Source organism: Argopecten irradians, chromosome 1 (assembly GCF_041381155.1).
Source record: "Argopecten irradians isolate NY chromosome 1, Ai_NY, whole genome shotgun sequence".
Taxonomy (NCBI): Eukaryota; Metazoa; Mollusca; class Bivalvia; order Pectinida; family Pectinidae; genus Argopecten; species Argopecten irradians.
In genome coordinates this window covers 20,890,492-20,909,300 of record NC_091134.1, presented here as the reverse complement: position 1 = coordinate 20,909,300, position 18,809 = coordinate 20,890,492, and the positions used below count along the sequence as shown (strand labels likewise).

General features: G+C 35.0%; 2 protein-coding genes across 2 annotated transcripts; one reads left to right on the top strand and one right to left on the bottom strand.

The window, feature by feature from the left end:
• Positions 1 to 1,532: 1,532 nt before the first annotated feature.
• Positions 1,533 to 8,885, bottom strand: LOC138320463 (AP-2 complex subunit mu). The gene is made up of 11 exons (XM_069263429.1): positions 8,760 to 8,885; positions 8,242 to 8,369; positions 7,541 to 7,806; positions 7,077 to 7,159; positions 6,641 to 6,776; positions 5,796 to 5,946; positions 4,850 to 4,981; positions 4,496 to 4,631; positions 4,079 to 4,176; positions 3,642 to 3,753; positions 1,533 to 3,204 (listed from the first exon to the last, which is right to left on the bottom strand). Exons 2-11 carry the CDS (start codon positions 8,313 to 8,315, stop codon positions 3,070 to 3,072), a joined length of 1,323 nt encoding a protein of 440 aa, XP_069119530.1. The 5' UTR covers positions 8,316 to 8,369; positions 8,760 to 8,885; the 3' UTR covers positions 1,533 to 3,069.
• Positions 8,886 to 9,184: 299 nt separating this feature from the next.
• Positions 9,185 to 11,676, top strand: LOC138320442 (large ribosomal subunit protein eL22-like). The gene is made up of 4 exons (XM_069263409.1): positions 9,185 to 9,301; positions 10,339 to 10,458; positions 10,965 to 11,086; positions 11,493 to 11,676. Exons 1-4 carry the CDS (start codon positions 9,293 to 9,295, stop codon positions 11,638 to 11,640), a joined length of 399 nt encoding a protein of 132 aa, XP_069119510.1. The 5' UTR covers positions 9,185 to 9,292; the 3' UTR covers positions 11,641 to 11,676.
• Positions 11,677 to 18,809: the final 7,133 nt, after the last annotated feature.

Here is an 18,809-nt window from a genome sequence, read left to right as displayed (position 1 = left end):
ACTTCGTCAATACTCGGCCAATTTTGTTCATCAAGCACTCAATGGAAAGATAAATTATTTCTCTTTAAGGTAAGATATCCGTCAATGTTGTATAGAACCCATTTATTAAAATAATCACGGTTTAAAAAAAAATAGGTCCGTTTTTCTCGACCGCCGAGTTCATACCCTTGATACTATAATATATATATATGTATACTATTTGTTAAAAATTTCGTGCCAGGTCCCTGTGTGTGTTACGGCTGGAAAATGTCGTCCACGCACTTTCCCCCCATGAGAAGTTGGCAAGTATGCTATACAGACATATTTTTTGGTCTTGCCTGAAAGAGAAGTAATTTATCTTTCCAAGGACTGTTTGATGAACCAAATTGGCCAAGTACCAAGATATGGCATGATGAACTGAATTGAGAAACATAACAAAACTGGGCTAGATAGACATTTCCCTGTCCGCTTTAAATGTCAATTCGCCTCTAATGGGTATTTCAATATCAACCAAGTCAAAATAACAAAATCTACACTTGTACACAGTACCTAATTAACTGGTGTGTTCACCCACAATCTCTGGAGGTGATCTGTCTGTGTGTCTGTCTGTTTGTGACTGTCTGTGTGTCTGTTTGTGACTGTTTGTGACTGTCTTTGTGTCTGTTTGTGACTGTCTGTGTGTCTATTTGTAACTGTCTGTGTCTGTTTGTGACTGTCTTCTTTGTTTGTGTCTGTTTGTGACCGTCTTGTTTGTTTGTTTGTGTCTGGCTGTGTCTGTTTGTGACTCAGTCTTGTTTTGATTGTCTGTCTGTGTGTCTATTTGTAACTGTCTTGTTTGTTTGTGTCTGTCTGTTTGTCTGTTTGTGACTGTCTTCTTTGCTTGTGTCTGTTTGTGACTGTCTTCTTTGCTTGTGTCTGTTTGTGACTGTCTTGTTTGTTTGTGTCTGTCTTGTTTGTTTGTGTCTGGCTGTGTCTGTTTGTGACTCAGTCTTGTTTTGATTGTCTGTCTGTGTGTCTATTTGTAACTGTCTTGTTTGTTTGTGTCTGTCTGATTGTGACTGTCTTCTTTGCTTGTGTCTGTTTGTGACAGTCTTGTTTGTTTGTGTCTGTCTTGTTTGTTTGTGTCTGGCTGTGTCTGTTTGTGACTCAGTCTTGTTTTAATTGTCTGTCTGTGTGTCTGTTTGTGACTGTCTTGTTTGTCCGTGTCTGTTTGTGACTGTCTTGTTTGTTTGTGTCTGTTAGTGACTGTCTTGTTTGTCTGTGTCTGTTTGCGACTGTCTTGTTTGTTTGTGTCTGTTTGTGACTGTCTTGTTTTGTTGTGTCTGTTAGTGACTGTCTTGTTTGTTTGTGTCTGTTTGTGACCTTCTTTTTTGTTTGTGTCTCTCTGTGTGTCTGTTTGTGACTGCCTGTCTGGTTTACAGACCAGTTATTAAATTGCAGGCATCAATGAACATTTAATACGACCGCTATAGGTCATCCAGACTGTTCCAGTGAGATGACCAAATATGTCTTTCCTTAATTGAATCAAGTATTTAAAATAACAGACACAGTGCTGGGAGATGGAGCATGGTTTATTCATATATATATATATACTGATTATACATGAATATAATAAACTTTTATGGAAACTGATGACAACCATGGACATTTAGAAATGTACAGGCAATCCAATAATATCGCATTTGAAACAGAAGTCTTTGATTTTTCACTTTTCTTCTCATTCAAACAAGTATTTCTACATGTTAAACCAGTTACCTTTTTTTTTTACCTTTTACATAATTATGGAACGATAACACTATTCGACAGCGTTCTTTACCGAGTATCTATATTTTTAACTTTCAATAAATTATCAAATTATAGATCCTTGTTGTCAGCCACCTGTTTCATCTATAAATATTACACAACCAACTTTTTCAGGTCTGAACCTCTCATTACGATCCATAGCTCCTATTCTCCATACACTTATACAGATTCTATAATATCCATTCTTAAGATAAATATTCCCCTTAAAACTAACCAGAAGACATTTTGCTAAATGAATTGTATGAGATTATAGTACATTCTGCCTGTATTTCATGAAGTTTTTTTTAATAGATAAATGTGAAAATGATATACATTACAATCAAGGCTTCAACCAGGCATGGACTGAAAACCAATCACTAATATATGTTGATGCAGTTATTCTGTGAACAACATTTTAAAACACTTCTTCAGAATTTAGACTTGTGTGTAAAATAGCACTTTAAAGATATAGCATAAAACAAGCCTATTCACAAGCACAAAGGCTAAATGATTTCATATATGGGAAGGGACAGATCTTTCAGGGGAGATAAATGATGAATAATTATACTCTATCTCTTTACTACCACATGACAAACAATCACAAGACTAGAATGATTAAATACATCCATACAGTCAAACTAAGCTATCTCCCTTAATTGTAATCCCCCAAGTTGTTACCTCCCTTGTTTAATCCATGATCTAAGAAATTCATTTTTATATCAAATAGACAGTTGTAAATCACTGTTCTTATAGTGCAGGTTTTGATTTTTTTTTCGGTTCATTAATTTTATACTCTTAATCAACCTGATTTAGTTCCAAAATTTAGCTTCTCTGTTGTATATTCTAAAGCATGTCTCTTGAAATGTTAGGTTAAAATTATCTTAAATTGTAAACATGTTTTTCTACATCAAAATGATCCCCATTAAATGAAGCTACAACATTTTCCAGAGTATTCTAACAACTGTCATACACAACATTAAGACACATTAAGCTGGTATCTACTGGTATCCTTTTGTCTGATACGCCTATAACACACAAGGTGATACACAATATCAATACATCCTGCACAAAAATCTCATTTGTTCTACTTTCAGTTTACATATAGATTGCACAAGATGACTTTAGTCAGATTTTCATTCAATATCAACCAACCAGTATTAACACATTATATGAATCTGTGTTCACTAATTTCATATCACTGAAGACAATCCATAGATACTACATTGGTATAACGTTAGTGTTTCCTCATGACATTCTGTGGTGCCGCCTTTGAAAGATGTTTTGAGTTCCTTTCTACAAATTTTGTGATCAGCATCTGGTTTCGTACAATCCGCTCCTGCCGATGTATCTCACCCACTTGATGACGTCGTGATCACTGTAATTGAGTTTAGGTTCAAACACCTTAAGGTACCTCACTTTGAATCCAGAGGGAGCAAACGGTACCTGAAAGATAAAATATCAACATATATCCTATTTCAAAATTATCCAGTTTCAAATATTAGGTAAATAAAGATCTTATCGGGAAACTATAAATGTCTGTAAAACAAAAATGACTGGTCTCTATTCAAATTGGTCCTGCTAGAGGACATGGGAATAGACTTTGCATTCATTTTTCCATTCAATTTTGACAATACACCTCATATTGTGTGTGTATCAATTTGGATTAATCAGAAGCCTCTGGGGGCTTCCATATGACTTTAATTCAATGCATTATAAATTACATTAATAGATTAAATATATTGAAACAAATTTCAATGTAGGATAGGCCAGTATAGATTACACGCCCATTTCATGGTCAACTTGAGATTTAGGTGACATTGACACTCAAATGAGAGAAGAAACTCCCTTAACAACTGTTCAAAATTTTTATCTAGATTCACCTCAAAGTTCATTGAAATTGGTGGCCTGGTCCATTTCTTCTTGTCGCTTGTTGTAAGTAATTCTATCTCGGCACTAAGTTGACACTCCTTCATACCTCCCATCCTCTTGATCCTTTCAAACATTACAAGATAAAAATAATTTAAGAACCAGAAATGTCTGTAAATGCCTCCGCTTCCACCTCATACATGAAAGCTCTATATGTCCCAACATTCCATTTTACAGCAGGTCAAGGAGCATAAAATACTCTACTTAAACTCTCCAAAATTAAACAAGAAAACTTTATCTCGTATCATTGGATCAGTTTTTGGAACAAATGACATTTATTTAGTGGTGAAATTAAAATTTAAAATTTTAAAATGACTTTAGAATATAAAAATTTTAGAATCCAAGTACTGTATACGGTGACCGTGTGTTCCAGGTAAATTGATAGACTTACTTCCATACTATAGCGTTTTCGCTGGCCTTGTATTTGGCTCGTCCTTTCATACAGATCACCTGAACACCACTGGTGTTGAGTGGAGTTGGAATGCGTACCTGTAACAGGATATTGTGATATCAGACCTCAGTATCATCAACCAACCACATAGCCTCAACAAAAGTATCATGTTAGGTAAGATAATAAAGAATTTGGTAACCCATGGCAATCTATTAGTAGTACTGACATTAAAGATCATTTTATGAATTACTTATACCTTCCCATGCATGATTTCATATCTAATTTTTATCTAAACTATTATCACGGATTTTCCTAGTCTATACATAAACATCTGTAAATTGTGGAACAAAAACAAGGAAGCTAAACTTGACAATATTGAGAAAAACTTGGTTTCAGAATGCAGCTTGTAATACCAACCTCGATCTTCTGAGCCAGGAGTGAGGGTTTGAAGTTAGATTTGACAACGACCTTGACCTCCATCTTCTGTCGTCCAACTTCCCTAACTAATGGAATAACACGGAAGGGAAGACTGATGTCCTTAGTGGTACGGTACCTACAAACAAAGGAGCGATGGCTGAAAGCTATACAAGCATTCTGTTCATTACAAATATTGTTGCAAAGTGATTGGAAGACAATCATATTTAATACCATATTATATAACCAGTTATTTTCACAGGATTTCACCGGACATTAATATGGTTATAAAAATTTGATACACGTAATATTTACAAATACCAATATTGATATGGATATTTGACATATGATAATTACCTCATCAGTTCAAACTCTCCGTCTGGTGGAATGAAACTTATGCTGTGTTCTGTCTCAAACTTACTCAGCTTGACACACTGGTGGAACTGACAGTCGTCAATGGCAATAGAACTCTTCCCGGAGGTCGTCCCACTGATCAACAAACGTAACATTACATTAAAACAAGAACATCACTAACGTTTTTCCTGACATCAATTCATTGTTACAGATATATATATTAGTTACAACATATTTTAGATATAATAACATATTTTATCTGTTCTAATTCCATTGTTAATTCTTATTGAACTTATTGTGCTGCAAGAGCTTACATCTAAAAATTACATTCTTATATTTGTGTTAAAATAAAGTAAAACCCATCTTTGAAACAAAGAAATTTGTTATTTACAAAGTTTTTCAAACTCTTGAAAGATAAAATATGTGATGATACTGAAGTCACAGAAGAGTTTACACTGTGAAAAATATAAACTAAATGAAGACAGATTTTCAAACTCTTGAAAGATAAAATATGTGATGATACTGAAGTCACATAAGAGTTTACACTGTGAAAAATATCAAACTAAATGAAGAGACTTTCTATCTCTTCATGTCATTTAGTCATACAATTCAGAATTAGATGGCAATTAGAAGTCAAAGTCATACCAACATGTCATATCACATATGTCAAGAGACATTTTTCATGTCATTTTCCTCTGTTCTGAAATTACATCTAAAACAACAACCTGCTGTTAGTGTTAGATCAACTGTGTAGAGTACATATCAATTTCTAAAAACGAAAGTAAAATTTACTGTGGATTTGTCTCATCTTCCAGTGATTATGACCTTGTATTTTGACATAATTTTTGTGACCCACTATTATAAGGTGGTACTAATAAATGGTAAAATGTACTTAAACCACATCATATCATGAAACCTCTGTATTGGACACTATTGTCAGTATACCTACCCTACAGTGCGAGGGGTCGGCTCATCCATGCTGCTCTTCCCCTTACTCTCCATTAAGACTTTATCGTTGATACCAAATTTACACTCTGGCATTCCACTTAGGTAGCTCTTCATTACGATTCTGCCAGCCACATGGGCACTCAGCACCTGACCTGGAACATAGCAAATATGAAATGGTTTCAAAATATTTAACCGTTATCAGTAACAATATATATAGTGGAACTTCCCTAAACCGATTATGGTTGGTGCATAGAATTTCAGCCGGTTTAGAGAGGGTTCGGTTTGGAGAAGTGAACCGAATATCGATCATTACGATCCTGATTTAAATGATCGGAAGTCGTTTTCTACACTAAACTGTACTGCCTGTATGCCTAGTGTTCATTATAACCGACTGATATTGATTGTTAATGTGAATGTTATCACAAAAGAGAGAATCAGGTACAGGAACAGGTACATGTGTATTTCACGGTCTGTTTATCAGGCCTCAATGCAAGTTATCAATGACGTTCAGGTAAGGCCAGTTTTCAGAAGTGTATTTTAGTTACATTTGACTATTCCGATCTCAAAATCGGTCCGGTATTCTGAATTGGGAGGGATCGGTTTTGGGAAGTTTTATTTACTATTAATAAAGGGAATTCATTCTGTACGTGACATCCATGTTCGGTTTCTAGAGGTAAAATACAGCTACTTTATGCCTGTTAACAGTAAATGAAATTTCTAAGTCTAACATTTGCAAATTTCATGTTCTATTACATACTATTAAGACATCATACAGGAAATGATAACATGGAGAGAAACAGTATGTCACCTTATACATATAAACCTTGTTTGTTAATCGACACATACCTTGAGGTGACATGAGGAGATTGACAGATTCCAGTACATCAAGGAACAGTTCATTGCGTCGGTACTTAATACCTTCACGTCGCCAGCCAATCTGTCCAGTAACTTGTGACGTGATCTGACTGGTTTCCTCTTTGCTCTGCTCAACATTTAATATTAGAGTAGATATAATAACGTTCAACTCAAAAAGTTGTAACGATATTAGAGATTATCAGATACAATCTAAATTGTCTCCCCTGATCATGATTTACTTGGTTTTTTTGCAGTTACTTCCCCTGACCTTATATCAATAGCAATATCATTATTTATGAAATACAGTTCACACCATATTTCACCTGTGAATCTGGATGTGTTTTTTTTTAACATGTATCTTACCAACAACATTCCAATGCAACAGTTATGAATATTTCAAAACAAAAAAATCTCTGTCCAAACCTACTTGTGACTTCACTCCCTGTTGTGTAATAAATGTCTTTAAAATGCCAGTATCTGTATTTTGTGGGTATCCAAAGTCCAAAATTTCTATGAAAAAAGACAATTTCAAAAGTTACCAAAACTGAAATAAATGAAGATTAACCAGTTTTTCAGCTGACCCTAACATTAAAAAATCACTTTTTTTCTTCACCAAATGCCATATTGTCATGTACATATCTAGTCCAATGTGATCCTGGGAAACTTTACTTTAAATATTTAAGCTCAAGATCACTTAACTCTAATATTCGAATACCTTAAAGTTTTACCATGGATATGAATATGATGATAACCTGATGATTAGGATTTTACAGCATTTTTCAAAGCAACATAAAATGATTTTGCTACCATTATTTCAGTACATGTTTAAGTTAACTGATTTTTATCTTATATCAATATTGATTCAGCATGACTTTAGATAATTTCACATACCATCTAAAATTTCATAGATCAACACAAAATTATTTTTGATGTTTTCTTCAGATATTTTTCCAAAGTAGGACTGCATGACTTCCACCATTTTAAGGAGAAACTCGAACACCATCGCAGCATTAACATTTTGTTTGGTAACTGCTGCCAACCAGATGTTAGACCTCTTAATATGGAAGAAACTGGTCCGGGCAATGTTGGTCACAGGTGACCGCACCTGTTGTCTTGCATGGATGACATTGACTCGGAATGCGTCTACAGCATTGCGCCTAAATGGGGGGAAATAAGAAACAAAAAGAACATCACTATTTTGTGATCGTATCAGTTATGTTTTTATATGTAGATAATATACATATTAAGAAAACTTTTGAGTAATTTTGTTATAAGCTCATTAAAATGGAAAACTGATTGTGGACCTTTAACTTTATTAGGACTGTTGCAAACACTCAAGAGGCATGTTATACCACACAATATATAAGAGTTTTCTTATAAATGTTTCTGGTTATAAATATTATGAGTCGTTAGATGTGTAATATATATGGTTTTTTCCTACCACATGTACAGTAGGTACAGCTCTGTGTGAAAGTATAGTGTTTAATTTCACATTCACTCCTCATATTAACCTAGGCTGCAACTAACCACTTCCAGAAACATCTTTGTTGTATGTGCTTAGACTCCTTTGAGAAAATACTTTGCTGTCTTACCCAATATCGTCCCTATATACACGAGAGATAAGGACTTCTCCCTTGTGGTTGTAAATAAACAACCCGCCAATCATATTGACATTCTTCTGTCAACCAATATAGGTGTCACACATCCATGGGCACAAAGACTGAAAAACAAATCAAATAAATGTCAGGTTTTATTTAATCTGAAAATTAAAGGTGATCATGACTTATAGTAAATTAATACTGAACGTGATTAACTTAAAATAGAGTTTTTAAAATATACAAAAGATTTTTAATTAAACAACATGTGTCTGACACATAAATGTGGTAGGGAAGCCATCCTTGATGATCATTGTAAGACATGTTTATATGAGTGTATCATCAAGTTCGGCAAACAGGAACCGCCCACCAAAATGGTCATTTGCCTATTACTAGCTAGGCCACGCATAACTTAACCATTACATACGTAGTTCAGCAAGCGATTTGATCATGTCAATAGCATGTTGTAATTTGTTTCGGGATAAAAAGGATGCAATATATTTGGATTGTCTTACCCCTTGCTAGTCAAATTATTCAGAACCGGACAGGCGTTTTCGATGATTTTCGATCGATCCGGCGACTGACAAATCCTACTTCCGGTTTTAATTTGAAGGTAAATCTAATTTTATCTTTCGTCGTCAGAACGGTATATATTTTCCGGACTTCTTTGATCCTTATTAATAAGTACCTATTCAAAAGTTTAAAACTCAAATTTTACTCAATTATTGTATTTTTATTTGTAACTATTAATTGTCTTTTTGAATATGGTGACACTTATATATATTCGAGCATTTTATAACCTCAGTCGAATACGGATTTTCGTGAAACCGTCTTTCAGTAATTTATTATTGTATATTCTCGGATCAACGATATGAAGAAAAATCCTAAATAATCTTTTATATACTCATTTCTGTTATAATGTCATAATCCCTCCAAAAATAAAGATTGCTAGTGTGATCCATAATGATTAATTATTAATGAATCAAAAAAGAATTGTGGTCTCGTTGTGAACCACGTTTCCCCTTCCTTTTCCCTACAATCCGCCATCATGCCACAGGTATTGAAAAGCGCTCCACAGTTTTACAGCAATTTCAGAACAATTTTAGCTTCTCAAGTGCATTAGAAGTAGTTCAAAATTATCTGTATAGCTTATTGTCATAAATTAAATTATGCTTTGTCTCAGAATAACCTCAAAGTGTGTGCTCGCAAACATTTTATAGTGTGTAAAACAACTTGGAACACGTGGGAATGCATGCACATGTAGTGAACCTTATGGGCCTCGTTATCTACGTTAATTGATAAATACACACGCCTATGCTTAACCTTTTATAAATTCTGTAAACACCCTTCACTGACATAATCTTGTTCATTTCAAAAAGAAAACGTCCTTTGCAAATTTGATGTTTGAACACCCCCTCCCCGCACCTCATGAAAAAAGAAGTTACTGGCATGATTTATTGTTTATATTCCATATTAAAGGTTCCTATTACAGATCACTGAAAGAGTGATGACCAGTGGTTACTTGTGTCAATTCAATTGCTTCTGCGTTTTTTTACTTTCTAGTAAAGTTTGATGGTTAATGTACCAAATATTCATTTCATATTATCACTTTCAAAGATATCAGAATGTGCTAGAATTGCTCTCAGAGCATCTAGGATTTCAATTTTTTCCGGGGGAAACCCCCTTACCCCCCTTGCGGGAGGGGGCTCTGCCGCCCCACCGCACTCTCCTCCGCCTCGTCAGATGCTGGTGCAAGACTACACTTTTCAGCCATAAACTACACTTAAATTCCTGTTTTACAAAAAATAGGGTAAACAGGTCTGCATATCTCGTTCTTTCAATGATTCTTGTTAAAATAGCGAATTTAGAGAAAAAACTTCAAACACTACACAGATATATCATATCACTAAATCAAAATATCTTTCTAGGCTTAATTTCTTTTTAAAGCATGGTTTTGCTTTTGATTGTTTATACTATTATAGGATCTATCATATTTCTCGACCCATTGAAGTCTTCCATAAAAGTTTTGTGTGTCATGTATGGTAATGATCTATGAAGTTATTATATTAATTACAAAAATATTTATTATTACAGGCTGTGAAGAAATCTGGTAAGCCCGCTGGAGGCAAGGGCAAGAAGAAGAAGACCAGTCTTAAATATGTCATTGAATGCGCAGTGCCAGTGGAAGATGGCATCATGGATGTTGCGAGCTTTGTAAGGATCAAATTTATTGAAGATGTCATTCACAAAATGAAAAAGAATACATGAAAGTAGTTAAAAAATGTACAGTTCAATATTGTTAATGCTAAATAAGTATGATTAAATCAGTTATTGAATATTATTTGTATTGTAAAAGAAGCCAGATGCTTCTCAATAATTTTAATTTTAAAAAAGGCAGCAGCTTTTGTGATTAAAGTCAAAATTATGCAATAAATGAATTGGTATTATGATATTTGATGCAGGGCTTGCAGTGGACCATTGACCATAATTCAACCTGTTGAATTGGCCATCATTGATCAAAATTATAAATTCTTAATGTACTTATTAGAAGTAGAAAGTAAGGATCCAAGACAATGGAAAAACTGAAGCCCTGCTCTATATTGTTGTTTTACTGGCAGTGAACATTTCGACTGACCAGCCTCTTTAACTAGGGTTGACTTCCCTAGTTTGGATTAGGGTTATATTCCCTAATTCCATGGATTTCCTTTTCTGATCCTCAGGAGAAGTTCTTGCACGAGAGGATCAAGGTTGGAGGAAAGACCAACAACTTTGGTAACAATGTGAACTTGGACCGTGACAAGAACAAGATCATCCTCAACGCTGACATCGCATTCTCTAAGAGGTATATCAAAGCCATCAATTTACATGTAAAAGCTATGGCTGACATAGACTAAAATTGCTTAAAATATTCAAAATTTGTATTCAAAGAGTAAATTGAAATTGAATACCAATGATAATAGAAATATCTGGTATTGAGCATTCCAAAGGAAATATATAACAGCAAGAGAATGAATTCCCTTCAACATATACTACAGTTTATAAAATAAGGCTGAATTAATGCTATACCTCGTCTTCTATAACATCTTAGGGACCAAATGTTCATGTTGATGTATTTATTGTAAGGAAAAATTGTTGACAAACTTCCAGTTTTGGAATAAACAAAATTAAACCAACATCTTCAAGGATGCAAAAGTATGCAAATTCTGCACTACATATTGATAAAATCTTATTTCTTGTTTGTTTTCCAGGTATCTGAAATACCTGACAAAGAAGTACCTTAAGAAGAACAATCTGCGTGATTGGTTGAGAGTGGTAGCCAATAGCAAGGACAGTTATGAACTGAGGTACTTCCAGATTAACAACGAGGATGAGGAGGAAGATGATGGTGACGAGTAATAGTTATAATTTTACAATAAAGTCACTCATCAGGCAGTCTGTCTTGTATTGTGTTTCATATAATATGTACAAAAATAACTTATTTGTTGAGTAACAACTTATTAAATGAAATCTCTTACTGCAGAAAGTTCATTATTAAATGTCTTGTACTGCAAGTTAATTAACATATTGATATTTATTTAAAGCTCATAAGTAAGTACATTAAACTACGTTTATGGAGAGAAAGGCAATTCCAGTAAAAACTTGCAATACTTCAATCTAATTAAAATTATACTTAATTCCGCTCCAATACAAGATCTAACAATGCCCCGTTCAGGGTCACCTCAGCATGACCCTTATGATCAGCTAATCAGCGTGTCTCCTATGAAATCTTGTGTGGTTGATTTTCTCGGAAGTATAAACAGCTACTAGCTACATATAGTATGTGTCGATTCTAGGCTAGGGGTCGTGATCAAGTGACCCCGCAGGGCACACTGCTGGATCTTTTATCGGAGCATATCGTTGTGGAACAAAATTAAAAGTTTAATTTTAATCAGATTGTGCTAAACAACCAACCAAACATTACAAGGAGTGGTATACATCACAGGGAATTGCACAAATTTCAAAAATTTGGTCCCTTGTGGTATACATGATAACTGGTTTATTATTCGTGGACAATAAATTACATCAAATGAAGTAGGGATGATAACTAACCATTCCTTGAATGAAATGTAATGCATAGAAAACAAAACCTAACTTAGCAGCAGCGATTATGGAACACGGACAGTGGGACCCATACAAAAATCTTGTAAACCTCCAACTTGGTGGTATACTGTATTTGAGGGATTTTTGGTCAAACCTGCCAAAATCGTCAAGTTGAAAAACTGAGGCTTTCCAAGAAACGGGCCCCAAGTAATTCTGAACAAGGAGCTTTGTTTTTCTCCAAATAAATACCTGGTCTGGTTTATTAGATTTATTTTCATTGATCTGTTGTTCATATTCCATTTTAGAACGGTGGGAAATCGACAGGATGATGAGTGACCGACCATCTTTGATTTTGTTACTAACAATTGTTTGAAAAAGAAAGAATGATTCGCGACAATTTATATAGCTGAATCTTTAGCTTAAAGATGCTCCACCGCCGACAGAGCATAAATGATATTAATCACTTGAACAATAATTGGTGTTTAATCGTGTAAATATATGTTTAATTAACACAAAGAATAATATAAAATAATTTATTTTGCCCTTAGTACATGCGCAATCGGTACTTAATTCCATATAGGATATAGTGCCACGGAATTTTTTCGAGATGCAATTAATTATTTTTTGTAACTTTAACTCTAAGTAAAATTAGAAGCTCAATCTTTTCAATGGTGGTAATGGTGTAAAGTAAGTAACTTTTTGTAACTGAAGAACAACATTAAATCGTCTGCTCGTGTTTTTGAAAGTGAAAAAATACCATTTGTCAGCGGTGGAGCATCTTTAATCAACTAAAGTAGATAAAGACAGGGATCTAAGAGTTACAGTTTAAATATAATTACATGTATGGATCCACCATGTAGTGCCCTTAGACCGTTTTTAGACGTTTTATGGGTTTAGGTAAAAATCATAATCTACTTTTATACGCGTAAAGGGTGGAAAGCTCCCGACACATAATTGCTACCCCACCTTGCTTTAACGGTTGAAAATTACATTTCTAGCACGTCTTCACAAAAACGGTTACAACCATCGGAAAGAGCAATAATGTTCCTTTCAAAATCATCCTACACAAACTATACTGTGTCGTCACAAGGACGATAGCACTCCCGTTTCAACAAAAATAACACGGAAATGTTCTCGATCATCGGGCAATGAGAAATCATGCCATTTTTCATACATTATGCATAGGCGAGACCTCCGCTGCGAAATTTAATTTACTTTACATTGGTGTTTCGTTTGACTCGATGAGACAAGTATTTGTTGAGAAAAACGGTTTTTATTCCTTTCATAAGCGTCTCGCGTGGTGTTTAGTAGTGTAAAGAGACAGACACGAATCCTTAATGTGGACACACCCGAAGAGAAAATAGCAAAGTCCGTCGGCCAATATATTTTTTGTTGAACTTATCGTCTTTTTTAACAGCACTTGTATAGTTTGTAGGATGATTAGAAGAAATTATCGCTCTTTCCAACGGTAGTAACCATTTTTGCAAATTTTGCCGCTAATCTAAGGTTACACCAGATTCATACATACTTTTTATCAACTAAGGTTTATATAAGTACACCTAAGTAAGAAGTGATATACATAAGTATACAAAATTTCGCTTGTAAAACCTTATTATTGTTACTTATTTAGAAAACATAAATAAACTAATTGAAGATACATTGCCGGGGTTTATTGAAGACATGCCGAAATGTACCGAGCCTATATTACTAAACGTTAGTGTTACTATGTTATTATATATGGTTGGAAATGCATCTATATTAGATATGCTCTGATTTTCCACTATTGCTATTGGCTAATACCTGGTCACGTGGAGATAGATGCATTCATATCGTTTTGAACAGTGTTTCTTATTTTAGAAACTTCAAGTTACTCATAATTATGAAATATTGTGACGTCATAGCCGCGTCAATATTGTACTTGCGAATTTCACTGTTGGGTGTTGCCCTATGGCCATCGTTTTTCTTGTAAGTATTATTCGGTTTTAAATATGGTGGTATGCTGCCCTTGTAATATTGAGCTAAAAAACCATGCATTTTTGAGGCAAATGCTATTACAACATTGTGCATTGTGTTTTCATTGATACATACATATTACCGAGAAATGGTGTTTTCATTTGGAATGATCCAATTTCAGACTGAGTGTATTTTCAAAACAAGTCAAAGTAATTCTGGTCTCAGAATAACTGTAAATCACAGAAAGTTTTCATAATCATAACTTTTTTTTTAGGAGAGGTGCCCGTATTCGGCACGGAATAACATAATTATGTCATTGCATCCACATTTTTAACCCTGGCGACGCCTCTGATTCGAATACAGGGGTTACTTTCATTATCGTTATTTCTTTCATACAATTGTACCCACGGGTGCAATACTGGCTGGTCTAGGGCAATATACTCATATCTCAATAAAGCCTCGTGACGTCACGGCGTCAACAATATTTCTATTTCCTCGGTAAAATTTTAACATTTTTTCCCCACAAATTTGACTGGTTTTACTATAAAAGATGCAAACAACGGGATTTTTGTTGAAAATATCACGTAATTTTTCATGTTCGGAAAATTGACTTTCAGTCGTGAATTTCTTCGAATTTATTTCAAAATGGTGGGGTATTATAGTTGAAAAAAGAAAAATACTCTTTCATGAGTGGATATGAAGGAAAGGGATATTCTACCCTTGGGATCACAGAATGTTGTAAAATCTGAGGCTTCACATATGAAACAGTCTTATCATCCACTCCTCGACTATCTTGTATTAAAACTGAAGGCATGTTATAAATTGATATACCATTATCGGGATTAATTCAAACCCAACCCGACTAGTAATCGATATCATTTGCATAGCTAGATCTACCTCTCATTTGATAAACATTTTATATACTAATTTATACGTAATTACTCAACTTAGTATCCCCCGCCCCAAATGGTTGTATCTTTAATAGGATATGTATACACTCTTTTTAAAGGCCCACTAAATTTACTGAAACGGTTTTTAATTTTTGAAATGTGAATGTAAAACGAGATCGATCATTTTTTAGAGTCGCAAAAGTTATACACTTTATTAACTCTCATCACTTTCTGAGCAAATTAATTGAAATAAATAAAACGTTTTTTTATTACATAACGCGGGTCGTCTTATGTTTCCCGCCGTCGTCCTAAAATACCGCCCGTTAGTTGACCATCACTGCGCCAGACGGCAAAATAGAGAAATGACTCTCCATTGTTATCATATATTACGCAGGAAATCCTGCATAGGTTTTGTGTTGTTACCTCATCTTTGGCCATCACTGTATATTTTCTGATGTCATTGATGTTTTTTAAGAAACCTTTATGTTTTGCTCCGGAAAGGTAGTGGGCCTTTAATTAATATGGCATGTGCGTCCATTACCTAGTTTGAAAACAGCTTCTGCACGCAAGTCTGACCGATTTTCACAATCGACCACATGTGTGTCATAATGACAGTACAGATGAATAGATCTCAATTTTTGGACTCGTTAAAGTAATCTACTTATTATCGTTAGCACTGGTGAATCACATCAGAGGTGAAGTTTTTTTCAACGGAGTTGCCTCCCTTACTGCATGAAAATTCAATTTTCATTACGCGTAGATTGAGTTACCTCCCCTGGTACGCAATCGTCAATATTCATGCCATATATATATATATATGTCGAGTTACCTCCCGTTGTATCACAAGTGGCCAGGCCTAAACCAATATTTTTTTTATTCGTGATAACATTCTATTAAGATGAAAGTGAGAGTTGTAGCTATATTGATCAAACAGCTATTTTTAATTTGATTGATCAAAGGGCAGCTTACCCGGTCAGTATACATAATAGGTGAGTAATATATCGAACATGGTGACACATACCTAGTAGTGTTCTGACTCAGTCTCAATCGGCTATGTGTCAACCATTATATTTAGGAATAGAAGCAGAATATATACGTACATACCATGACTGATGAAGCGACCGGCATAATTTTGCGTTTTGGTAACAACGATGTAAACTGAAATGTCGCCTCATTAATTTTGGATGAGTAACAAGAATTAAACAAAGAATAAACAAAACATTTTGCTTTCTCGCCCTTTGAAAATAAAACAAAGCATCATTTGTTTCTCGCCTATTCGAAATCGTTGAAACTTGCCGACCGATATAAAACATACGGAAGCCGTCTGCTTCATGTGAGTCATATTAAGGACATATTAAGGCTTTTTATCACTTTTTATTTCCTTAATTATGCTTTTTTGAAAATAAAGTTTTTCTATACTGTTCATATCTTATATCTTGTCATTAGCATGTGTTAATTTGAACGCGGTCGAGTGCTGTAGCTGCTCAAACCGATCAAAGCAAGTTGCAGTAGCTAGTGGCTAGACTTTTAGTTGTAATGGACTAATCCTGTCCATGAACTGGTGAAATGTAATTGTAGTCGTTTAGATTTATCAGTAATGAAATTGGGTTTCAATTCACGTTTTACATTTAATTGCGACATGTATTTAGCATATTTATGAGGCTTAATTCAATTAGGTTTAACTGATGTTTTATTCTAATTTGTATTTAAATGAAAAACGCATTAAATCTGTTTGAAATCAGCGCTATTTACTGCGTAGCTCACTCGCGACTACAATCTAGATAGAAACGTGCTTATCTGTCTGGTCCAAATGTTTTGTCTCTGTTATAGTGTCACTAAGGCCATAAATAATTATTAGTCTGGCCACGGTCATTAAATTCCGGATTCTGGCTTCATCCATAAGCTCATTAGTGTCAGGAGAAATACGGCCGATTTGTGATGCTATATTGAAGTATCATCAACAGATTTGTTGACCTTGTCCGCGTCCTTATGATCCCGCGCTCACGCGTCTGACCAGTGTCCAGTCGGCATCAACAATTGGTCATTACTAGATTATCGTCTGAGGACCGTATAGATTCTATGCCTGCGCAACTGTCTGTAGGCAATATGGTGTCTGAAGTCTCGCCGTGGTACCATAAATCTCGCGTTAATTTCGATCAATCAGTGGACATTACATTAGGTTTTGCTGGTTTGCACTGTCTGTGATTCTCTCAGTAGACCATTTCCAAAAGCGTAAAAGACACGGAATTTCTATCTGGCGCCGGTTTAAAGCAGACACTATGACGTCGTAACTGTTTTCCGTGGCAATGAAATTTCCATTATTTTCCATTCACTTTAATTGATCTACGTGTATATTTTCTCCATATTTTTATAATCCAACTTCAGAACAACAATTTAAAGTTTGATAAAGTAGGCACAATAAGTTGAGGACAACGGTAATACCTCAATTTAAAGGAATGGTAAGATTGGTTACGGGAACGGTTTGTTTGTTTGTTTGAGTATTTTAACGTCCTATTAACATCCAAGGTCATGTAAGGACGGCCTTCCATGTATGCAGTGTGTGAAGTGCGAGGTGCGTGTTTTGAGAGACTGCGGTATGTTCGTCTTGTGTCTTCTTGTAAAGTGGAACTGTTGCCCTTTTTATAGTGCTATATCACTGAAGTATGCTGCCGAAGACACCAAGCAACACACCCCACTCCCTGTATGCTGAGCGCTAAGCAGGAGGAGAAACTACCACTTTTATAGACTTTGGTGTGTCTCGGCAAGGGGACAGAACCCAGAGCCTTCCTCAAATGGGCGAACGCCCAACTCAAGGCCAAAATTGAGGCGGTGCCAAGGGAGGCATTTGGAAAGATAAAGTCAGTTAGGAAGAAAAGAAAAGATAATATCCTAAATTTAGTCGCCTTTTACGATCATGCAATAGGCGCAGCAGGTACAATTCTAACGCCCTAGCTGCAGGGCTGTAACGGGAACGGCATATTTTTATAAATCATTAACGGGAAAGGCATATCTTAATGATTTATAAGGTGATAAATCGAACGGCTATCTTCGATATCGTTACTAGTTGGACAAAGATGGTGAAGTTCGAAGGTTCAATATCTTCATGTCAGTTCGGTCCAAGATTTGTAGATTTGTAACAGTCATTGTTCGACTTGATATCAATGTATACTATTGTAGCAAACAAAACAAGGGCACCTTCAAAACATTACATTTCATTCTAATTTAACACTTTTAAGAAAAAATGAAACATCCTATAATTCATGCAGCATTGACTTTCCACATTGGTGTCGTTTATCCCTGTCTGTACATTGTTAGATATATATGTTTACACGAATTTTACGTCAAACACAAAAAAGTTGTAAATTTATGAACATCTTGAATTTTGAATGGCATTCTCGTGAAACGATGCGTGCTTCCCATGTCTAAGTTCACTCCGACAAAGGTCATCCGTCTCGTGGTGTGAAATCATGAATGGATTTAGAGACAAAGGGAGCATCTAAAGCCCGCGAATGTAAGCTCGTCTCTGAATGGTGGAGCAAGAAAATAGCAAGTGGGTGATTGGTGAGCAGAACACGTGACCCCGGATTCATTTTGATTTTAATGTGCCATAAACTGATTCTTCATTTCATTTCACTTGTTTAA